Source organism: Arachis ipaensis, chromosome B04 (genome assembly GCF_000816755.2).
Source record: "Arachis ipaensis cultivar K30076 chromosome B04, Araip1.1, whole genome shotgun sequence".
In the NCBI taxonomy this organism is placed as follows: Eukaryota; Viridiplantae; Streptophyta; class Magnoliopsida; order Fabales; family Fabaceae; genus Arachis; species Arachis ipaensis.
In genome coordinates this window covers 846,273-857,114 of record NC_029788.2, presented here as the reverse complement: position 1 = coordinate 857,114, position 10,842 = coordinate 846,273, and the positions used below count along the sequence as shown (strand labels likewise).

General features: G+C 32.5%; 2 protein-coding genes across 14 annotated transcripts in view; one reads left to right on the top strand and one right to left on the bottom strand.

Annotated features, from left to right (window-relative positions):
* Positions 1 to 4,512, top strand: part of LOC107638353 — a 7,155-nt gene extending 2,643 nt beyond the window's left edge. Inside the window, exons 4-6 of the mRNA XM_016341588.2 lie at positions 1,191 to 1,322; positions 3,176 to 3,248; positions 4,178 to 4,512. Coding sequence (XP_016197074.1) covers positions 1,191 to 1,322; positions 3,176 to 3,248; positions 4,178 to 4,278 — 306 coding nt within the window. The 3' untranslated portion in view covers positions 4,279 to 4,512. The remainder of the gene's footprint in view (positions 1 to 1,190; positions 1,323 to 3,175; positions 3,249 to 4,177) is intronic.
* LOC107638354 (nucleotide-sugar uncharacterized transporter 3) overlaps positions 5,490 to 10,842 on the bottom strand; it is a 12,152-nt gene continuing 6,799 nt past the window's right edge. For 10 of the 13 annotated variants that reach the window (XM_021120316.1, XM_021120317.1, XM_021120320.1 and 7 more), the window contains 6 exons: positions 10,022 to 10,152; positions 9,905 to 9,949; positions 9,174 to 9,271; positions 6,081 to 6,188; positions 5,931 to 5,987; positions 5,490 to 5,843 (listed from right to left, as the gene is read on the bottom strand). In XM_021120316.1, the coding sequence (XP_020975975.1) occupies positions 5,769 to 5,843; positions 5,931 to 5,987; positions 6,081 to 6,188; positions 9,174 to 9,271; positions 9,905 to 9,949; positions 10,022 to 10,152 (514 nt within the window). In that variant the 3' untranslated portion in view covers positions 5,490 to 5,768. Of the gene's footprint in view, positions 5,844 to 5,930; positions 5,988 to 6,080; positions 6,189 to 7,077; positions 7,254 to 9,173; positions 9,272 to 9,904; positions 9,950 to 10,021; positions 10,153 to 10,842 lie in introns of those variants that run through there. The other 3 variants (XR_001619785.2, XR_002360459.1, XM_016341592.2) reach the window with 3 other exon arrangements.

Sequence of the window (10,842 nt, the reverse complement as noted above, 5' to 3'; positions counted from 1 at the left end):
CCAATTACGTATGGTATAATAATTAAGTTATGGGTTAAGTTATATTTTTACAATATTTAATACACATGCCTTGTTACAAAGTTAAATAATTTAAATATTAATAATAAGTATTTTATTTAATTATGTTTAGTTTCCAAGATATATTATTTAAATGATATGTTTTGAACAGTTAAACTTTATGAGTTGACAAGTTGGCTTTATGATTCGAGTTTATTGAGACGTTTTACTGAATTCTCGAGTTGGACAACATTAACTAGAACCTTTCCCTTGAGTACCATTAAAAAAATTATACTATTGCCCTAGTTTCTTGTAGTCAACATAGAATGAGAAGATCTGGTTGAATGATGTGAGCATTAGGCTAGTCTCCTATTAGTTGATATATGTAAGGAAAGCTGTCTGCTTATTTAAGTTGAATGGTTTGTTCCTCTTTTGAATGAAACCCACTTTGAGAAGGAAAATGTCTTTTCCTAGTGTGTTGTTTCTTGCAAATTGCCACTGGTTGTTTGAGCCATTATTTAGAGAATTCAGAACAGAGAGAGAAAGAGAAAAAAAGGGGGGAGGGGGTTCGGGTTCAAATTATTAAAATTAATATTGGGTGCCACTATTTATAGAGTAATTTAAGAAACTTTGCTGATGTTTGCTAGTTAGAGGGAAATTAGTATTCAATGGTATTGAGAACACATCTCATGTTGGTATGAGTTCTCATTAGGATCTCTAGTTGTACCTTATGTTGGTGAAAATCTGGTATAAGGCAACTTCTTGTACTAATGAAATATGATCGAAACTTGATCTATAAATGACAGTGATGGATTTTTAATGTTTAAACTTTTAGATTATGTGATTTATCTCTGAAGAAAAGCATGCACCATGCCTTGTTCTTTAATCTCTTTTTAGTCTAAATGTTTAAGGAAAGAGAGAGAGAGGGGAGGGTGGCAAGGGGAGGGGGGATTGGACTAGTCTTTTGGGAGCGTTTTGAGCCTCCCTAATGCTCAGAAGTTTCCTTTTCAATTTCATGCAAGCTTTGTTTTTCTTTTTTCTCAGATCAACTAATCTGGTTCATCTTACGAGTGTTAATACATTTAGTTTCTCTTTTCCAAGTAACTATTTGTGGTTTCTGTTAACAATTACATCATTGTCTTTGAATTTTACTTAACTTTGGTTAATAGTTTGCCCGTATTTTGTAATTTAAGGGCTGGTGGAGTGGAGGATTCGGATATGGACTGTGGATTGGGATCTTAGTTGCTTCAGGATTTTCCGTTGTTCCGGTGCCATCTTTTACTTGGAAAGCAAAATTTGAACTCTCTGGAAACCGGTCCACAAAGGTTGGTTTGTTTTAACTATGCAGATTTGAATAGCTATAAGCAAAAAACTACTATTTTCTCACCCCTGGTGCTTTCCTTTGCTTATCTTCTCTGTTTCAATCTGTAAGAACTGGTATCAAATACCTAGAAAAGGTGAATGTGACATTACGAGTGACCTGTATTTGAGCATGAGCGGAACGTGTAGCGCTCCTCCTTGTGTTGTGTGATCTACTGAGAAAATAGAAGAAAACAGTAAAAGGTTCTTCAAGCTCTCCAGAGGTCCAAATTTATCCTAATTCCAATTCTATTCCAACTTTAGATGCTCCCATGCATTCTTCCTCACCCTAAATCCTAAACCCATTTATCCTTATTTGGATCACTTTAATGATGCGGGTTCCTAGCACAATCATTCCGTAAAATTCAAGCCTTTATTTATTGTTTCTTACACTGCCGTCTTTCATTAAACAATCATACTAGCTTAGAATCTGCAGATATTCTCATCCTGCACAATTTCTGGAACAAATAATAATTTTGTTTGAATCCACTGTGAGCTAACCCCACTTTAGGAAAAAATATTTGGTTGTAGTTGTTAAGTGGTTTCTCTTTGATTTCTTAACACGTTCTCTTAATAGCAAAGAGTTTGCCTTTGATAAATGTATTTGAAGTTTCGAATATTCTAAGGAAAATCTGGTTCTTTGGACAACCATTTTCTCTAATGTTCGATGTAGTCAGGAAGATTTGAGGACTTGACCATTTAATCTTATAAGTCTTTTGTTTGCATGATCAATTTGGAATCGGCTATATATCTGTTTGCTTGGGGAACAGTGGCTTTGTCCTGATTCTCCAGAAGCTCTTTCTAGAGAATAATGAATTAGAGAAAAAAGTTTCTATTATTCAAATAGTCTTCAGCTGTCTTTAGATTTGTTGTGAAATAGAATAAGGTCCTTGACTTTTCTTTGGAGCTAGGGTAGTGAGTTTTTCAAGGGGGTCCATGTTACAGATCTCCATAGGAACTGGGCTGCCATTGCCCATGGATGTTATGCAGTTTTATCTTCTGGGTTCTCTGTAACTTTTCTATTAGCTTTATACTTATGGACATCTTATGATTCTTATCCTCCTCCTCTCTACCTTTCAAGGAGTTCTCTTTGTAGTAACTTTGCAGCTCTCTGTTGTTGTTGTAATGAGTCTTTTTCCTTGATAATAGGCTGTAAATGTAGTGCTACATTGACGCTGTCTCCTTATAGCGGTAAAGGTAGTGTCTGACCTGAAAGCAACTAATATTTGGTTTGCTTTAGTTCCTTCCTCTTTCCCCTGTTTCACAGGAACTGTGATTGAAAGTTCTATTGGAAAATCACTTGATGCACGCACCTGCTGCATGCTATGAATTGTAAGGAGGGCAAAATGTATGTAGGCTTATCCTCAAAAGTGAAGCCTGCTTTGTTTGTGAAACCATTTTTATTTTTATTTTTAGCTCTTTTGTTTTCAAGGTTTTATGAAGGAAAAATGAAAATGGAAAACAAAATTTTATTATGTGCACTGTTTTCACTTTTTCCTATATAAAATCCTACAAATCAAAACATTGAAAATGAAAACAAAACATCTTCAAAAACTAAACAGTCCCTAATCACCCTCAATTAATCCTAGTAGATATAACTTTTTCATGATTCTTTTTTATCAAGATACTATGCATTCTGCACCACCATTTATGTTGTTTTTAGAAACAAACTCATGTAACTCTCTAAGGATCCCGCTTCATTGGAGGAAATTTTAGCAACACTGTCTGTTGCTTTCTTGTTGATATTTATAGATCTTGTTTGTTGAATACGGTAAACTTTCCCTTTTCAATGGCAGTCATTGAATTTTTTATTATACAGGATGACAGCAGGAGAGTTGCGTCTACATTATTTCCATCACTGGAATCCCTGTTGAGTAGGAAGAAAGATCATGGTACTTATTTCTCTTAATCAATTATTTAAAGTACTATGCTGATCAGTTATCCAAATGTAAAATGTAATGAGTCTCTAAGATCCCCAAAATCATATATTGCTTCTTAGTAATTGTGAAATTCTGCCTTTGAAGTTTTCAATATCCTATTTTTAGACATTAATTTAAGTAACAAAATCCTAGAAACCATATATTGCTTCCAACAATGGTTTTATTTGACTCTCTTAATTTTTGGCGGGTTTCTGGGGTAGACCGGAATTGTAGTTTTGTAGGTTAGTGTGGTGGAACAGAAACTGGAATACCTATGATATTTGATAGAATTTCTTTGTTAATTTTGTCTAGTCAGTAGTCACCTTCTATGTGATGTGATCTTTTATTGTCCTTAACTTTAAGGGTGAACTACAAATTTGACCCCCAAAGGATAGATCTGCTGACAGATGAGTTTAAGATTTTTTATTAATCAATGGTATTCTAATGATGAACTTGGTTATTAATAGTTATTTTTGTTGGTTTTCCTAATATCAACGAAATGTGTCGAAAGAACTAATTTGTTGTCAAATTGATCTTTTAGAAACTAATTAATCGCTGTCAATATTTTAATGACAAAATTGTCATTTGTCAATACATTAATCATTCGAACACCATTTTAGAATAAATGCTTATGAAGCTAAATTGTGAGCATCTTGATCTTTTTCAGGGTGCAATTGGTGATTCATTCTTTTTATAAATTTACTTCATTTCCACTATTCTAAATGATCAAAATTTAGCATAGTAGAACCTCTACCATATCATCTGAAGCACCATAACTAGTTCACTACAGTTGCATACCCACTGAAAATTTTTCTTATTTGATGATTAATCTTTTAGGTTCTACTGTTGAATGTATAAGTTACTCTTGCATTGGTGCTTTAATATCATTTTGATGAATGCAGGAAGGGCAGAGGCTTTACTAATTGCTGCATATGGGAAAGATCAGAATAATGTTAATAACTTGGGATCATCTTGTGACACTATCTTAGAGAAATTGTCTTGAAAAGTTGGCATGACAATTATTTAAGTGCCACAGTGCCCGATTCTTTTCCTAATCTTGTAATTTGAATACCATTATTGTTGTAAACTATATTTTAGTTCAGGACAAATGATATTATGCTTGTCTCTTTCTACTTTTTAATATCTTGTTCTAAAATATAAAATTGGATAGCCAAAACAAGCCAAGTCTAGAAATTTTCCCTCACAATGGTTAAAATGTGTCGTAAATTATTTATCTCAAAAGTAAATTATTTATCTCAAAAGTTAAGTTGATTGGTTGAGTTTGCGTAATCTTTTATGTAGGTATTTTTCTTTCTTTAATATTGTTTATAAAAGTTTATTTATTTTATTTTACACAGGTATTTTTTAAATAGGTATTTTTCTTTTTCTAAAATAATTTATTTTAAAAGATAAAATTAATAAGTAGAGATCTATAATCAACAACATACTCCTCTTTCCACGTAAACGTGCATCCATGTTCATGTTGATTTGATTGTGAATATTTGTGAATATTTATAGAGAATTCTGTTATTTTCAAGTGCTAAGATGACAGAAAATAACGAAGAAATGTTGGAATAATGAGTAGGGGTGAGCACGGATGGTTTGGTTTGAGTTTATGGTAAAATTAGAATCGAACCGATCAAAATGTAATTGGTTCGGTTTGGTTCGGATTTGCATTTTTTTGTACATGTACCCGAACCAAATTAAACCAATTAAGAACGGATTAGTTCGGTTCGGGTAATTGGGTACCCGATGACTTTAAAATTCATAAAAAAAAAAAAAACAAATTTTTATCTTAAAAATTCAACAAGTACAATAAACATGTAACATCAATAGAAATAATCCAAACATGTTAAACACCAAATACATTAAAAACTAAACTCATTAAAATCAAAACATATTAATAATGAATAATCATTGTCTAATAGAAAAGTCATATATATTTTTTATTTTTTTATTTAATTAATATATGATCGGGTTTGCGGGTTGGTTCAAGTTCTGCACCCCTAAAACTGATATCCGAGCCAATCACTAACAAAAACCATCGGTTTGGTTCGGATTGGACCCGATTACCCGTTGGTTTCAGAACCAATTTAATTGGTTCAGTTCGGTTTCGGACGGGTAATCGGGTACCCACTATCCGTACTCACCCCTAATAATTAGACTTAAAACATATGCAATTTTGACCATTTCTAATTTATTTAAGAAAAGAGATAAAAATTTGCCAAACATCAAATAATATAATATACCTTTTTTCTGCACGTGTCATAGTCTTACAGGATGCTCATCTATAGCCATATTAGCCACCAAAATTTTGATGCCACCACATACGACACCTTAAATTTTGTGTATGATTTCTATATTTAGTGAATATTAAATTTGAAAAAGACCAAAAATATACATGTACGTTACACAATATTGTAGTGTGTTGTGATGTTTCGAAAGGGTCTTTCTTGCCTTGCATGCACGCCTTTAAAATATGGAACATGTTCCTCATTTTCCTCTTGTTTTGCAATAAGCATATAAGCATGACCCTAGGAAGCCAATTGATTGACCAAGAACATTGAACTACAAACAAAATTAACTTTAATAAATAAATAAATTTAAATAGGACACTAATGAAGAGTTCATGATAACAAGTGAATTTATCATTACCAAATCATATGGAAGCCCACCAAATAGTAGCCAACCGAATCCACTAGTAAAGACATCCTGTAAACAAAGTATAGATCATTAAATTCTTAATCATTGTTTCTTAAAGATGCATGCACGATGTTATAAAATGAAGACATGTCATTGACCAACCTTTAAGTTACTACAAATTGCTTGTGTAAGGGCTGAGTTGATTGTTGTATTTAACACAACAATGTAGTTCATAAAGAAAGTAAAAGCACATGACAGAAAGATCAAAGCCTGTATAATGATTCCAATAAATCAAGTCAAAAAATGTCTCAAAATATTGAATTATCAGTTTGCCTGTAATTTAAAAACATATAAATCACATACTACTAAATCACAACATTGAGGTTATAAAGAACTTTGGTGCTATATGAAAGTATTGATAAAATTATTTAAACTTTAATGCAATCAAAGTAGGACAACCAAGCTCTAAAGCCATATATATATATATACACTCTCTCTCTCTAAGCTCTAATTGGGTATATACTAAGCTTTAAGACATTTCACATATTTGCTGAAAAACTCATATTTACTGATTTATTTAAAATTTAAATTTTGTACTATTTTAAGTATTATGTTATGTTATTATGTAGGTAAGTACTATTTCGCAGTCAAGAACTACGCAATGGAGGAAGAGCGCTATAGCATAGTTCTTGCCATAGCAATAACAGCGAAGTGGGTATCCCACAATAGCGCAAACACTGTTTACGAAATTGCTGGGACCACTATAAAACAATGCAGGCATTTTTAGAGATTTGAGCAATTGCTTTTTACTTCGCCATCCAAACCTTTTACACTTTTACCATTTGCTTAGTTTGGGCATTTCAGAGAATAGAGAGAAAGAAGGAAAGGAGAAGAAGACCTACTCCACTTTTACCATTTGCTTAGTTTGGGCATTTCTAGAGATTTGAGCAATTGCTTTTTACTTTGCCATCCAAACCTTTCTGTATGACAGTTCAAATTTATATCTCTACTCCACTGTCCCTTATAGTACTCTAATCGGAATCAAAGGATTACCTAAATTGATTACTATATCAATTAATTTTAGATATCTTACAACAATAACATGATAATCATGTAACCATTTTTTCACAAACAGATGCAAATTTTTAAAAAAATTTACCTTCTATCATGGAAAAGATCACTCTGCATATCAGGTTACTGACGAGATTTGAATAATCTTGGAACATTGTTGGCGCCAAGCACGTGTGCATAGCCCCGTATTTATGAACCTCCTAACAACCAAGATTCTGTCGATATGCAACCCAAATGCTCCACTGACAATCTACAGCATAATATCTGCACCAACAATGATATTTCAGATAATCATATTCAACAACCTAATACTCTATACTCCGACGAATGCTGTAGTTCTTAATGGTAAGGTGAACGAACTCTTTGCTGTAGAATCTATGGCCAACCCTTTGCTCCATGCTCCCATTTGTGTTATAGTCGTCAGCGCCCCTCGGACCACATAGTATTCAGGTCTAATGACAAATAATGGCTTAGAGCTTTGGCTCGGCTAGAAAGTGGTAACGGTGGTGGAAATATATGTTGTAAGGAGGTAAAAGACAATAGTTGAGTTTCTAAGACAAATTCTGTATTGTCATCGCTGTCACTATCAAAACCAGATTGGACCTACCTTCGTCTGCCTCAGACTCTTCGAAAAACAAATTAGTTATAGGTTCAACCATTTGTAGAGAAGACCGAATTCTTATGGGGGGATTCGGTTCTTCCCACCTAATTAGATCTTGCTGCACAACCTATTGAGACTACACGTGAAGTAGAATAACTACTGCCAACATCCACCAACTCAATGCAAAGTTCCATCACTTGTTTAGTCACAATCTTTCTATGGCAATCGGACATAGCTCGCACCTGATCATCATCCTTTAGTCACAATACCTACACCGGATATTTCTCATGGTGTCCAGTGAAATGAGCCGATATCCAATTTTTTTAACATGCTTAATTCCAAGCATTTTGATATTGACCGGAATCAAATTTTTAAGCTCTGTCAAAGAATGCAGCCGCCAAGTGTATATAACAACAGAATCACTACATTCAAAATGTGTACCATCATCCTTCATAATATTATTGCATTCGGATAAACAACAAACTATTATACGCCTGTTAGCCATTTTGGAGAATGTTTGTGAGAAAGAAGAGAGAATAGATGAAAAATGAAAGTTATTGGTAGGATGTGATATATATAGCAATTTTTCGCGACAAAGCTACATACAATCTCACACGCAGTAGGTGCACTATACCATTATCTCATTATTTTGCTGCCAGTGAATGCACAATAATAACGTACACCACTATTGCGCTGACAATATTAATGACTAATTAATGGCCAAAAACAATAAATTCCGATGGCCTTCTAACATTCTTTGTAAACATATTGTTTGTATGTATACATATCTTTCCTATGAAGTTATCTAATATGCAGAACTAGCTATGTTGTAAATCTAGAAGATTTTGAAACAACAGAATATCCTTTTCACTGTAATATTAGGTCTAGTATAAATTCGATTCAACATAAGGACCTACAAGTCTAAACCACTTTAGAAGCAGTTTAATATGTACACTAAATGTCTAATGATCAAATTTGACCTAAATATTAATATTTGGAGCAATAAATACTCATCTATGAAATATGGACATTTCGTTGAGTTATTGTGCCTGTGTGTCGGAATATTTCTAACATGATATTCATCGACATTTGTCCAAAGCGCGTGTCTACTGTATCCAACCGTGTTTTAATAAAAATAAAAAATTCTTTTCCAAACGTACTTGGACATACCGAATAAATACTATCACGTATCAGCATGTCCAATCTTATTCTTAACATGTATTCTTAAAATGAGTTTAGAAATAATATATATTATTATTTATTAAAACAAAAAATATTTTAAATATTTTATATAATTAAAAAAATATTAAAAACAGTTAAAAAATTATTTTATATTATAAAATCAATAAAATATCAAAATATCATTGTAATTTATCTAAAAATACTTTATATTTTATATATATGTCGTGTCCCGTGTTTTATAAGATTTAAAATTTGTGTGTCTACATGTCATAGTGTCGTGTCCCGTATCCATGTCAGTGTCAATGTATCAATGCCAGGTGTAAGTATATAAGTACAAAAACGCAATTAAACAATATGGATGATGGAAGTTCAAATTAGACAATATGAGTGCTTTAACTAACCTGAAATCCAGGGAATAATAAGTAAGGAAATTTCAAGGTTGATTGTAATTCACCTCTGAGTGCAGACCACAGCAGTAAGATTGGTCCACAAAGCACAACTAAAATACACAAAAAAAAAAAGTACAGTGATAGTTTAAGCACAATTTGTAGTATATACATAGACTAGGGCTGGAAGTGAGTCAAGCCAGCTCGAGCCTCGTTAACAGCTCGATAAGCTAAGCTCATGAGCTGGTGAGCCAAGCTTGAGCCTGGAATTGAGCTCATAAATTAAATGAGTCGAGCTTGAGCTTGGATAAGCTCAGCTCATTAGCTCGTGAGCTGGCTCGATTATATATATATATATATAACAATCTTAATTATTTAATATTTATATTTATTTTTTACATATAATTTTAATATAGGACATAAATAAAAAATTTATAATTTATTGATAGATAAACAATATATAAAATTGATCTTTTCAAATATTTTTTAAAATATATAAATTATAATTTATTGATATAGAATTATAGATTATGTATTTATGTTTCTCTTATTTGAGCCAGCTCGTGAGCTCGAGCCAGCTCGTGAGTTTTTTGTGAGCCGAGCCGTGAGCCAAGCTCAATTTTCGTGAGCCGAGCTTGAACTTGGTCTAGCTCGGCTCAGCTCGACTCACTTCCAGCCCTATACATAGATAGAATAAATGAATATACCTAAAGAGAAAATAATAAATCTTGATGTTTTACACTTACCATTACACCACATAAGACCAAAAACATTAAGTCCAGTGGATTTGCCTATTAAAATAATCATAAAACAAGTCAAATATTCTCACAAGGCTGAAAAACAAGATGATTTAGGATTCTTACCAACACGAGATACAGAAGTAAGGTATACTGCTTTACACATGTTTTCAATGAAAACAATTGAATAGCCATAGGAATCAAATGCAAGGTCTCGAGCTCCAGCAATAAACGCACCAAATATAATCACTCCAACACTAAAAACATGAAATACATCAGTTTGGCAAAGTAGGAATATATATTTATATATATACTAAATTAAAACAATGTCGAATGAATACTAAAACTAAATTAAACTGCTCAGATATGTGGTATGACTTTGACTATGCAAATTGAAATGGTTTTAGTTAAAGTAGCTAGGAATTAAAATGCACAAAGATCTTCAGTTGGATTATGCAGATGTCTATAGACATGATGGATTACTGACATGATGCACAAAGATCTCCAATTAATTGTATTCTTAGAGTTAACATCGTTAACAAAGATTTAATCACGTTTTAATCTATTCTAATATATTTTAGCCATTTTAATTAGGGGTAGCAATAGATAGGGTACGATGAGAGTAGATTTTTTTTTTAATTGTTTGGTAAAGTGTGATTTTTTACTATTGAATATCTTTTCTCACATGTTTTCTTTTGATTTCACTTGAAAAGTGTAAAGTGAGAGATCACACTTTACCAAACAATTGAGGAAAAAAAATTAAGAGAATCTATTCTAAGATAATCCTACTTGCAAGTTAAATTTGTTACTAAAACTCAACCTTATTCTACTTACAGATTGAGAACAAGTCAACCCTACTACGATTAACCTGCGGGTATCCGACCCTACCCTTGAATTTTCATAAATATATAATATTATTATATATATAACCTAATGAACGTGCAAAT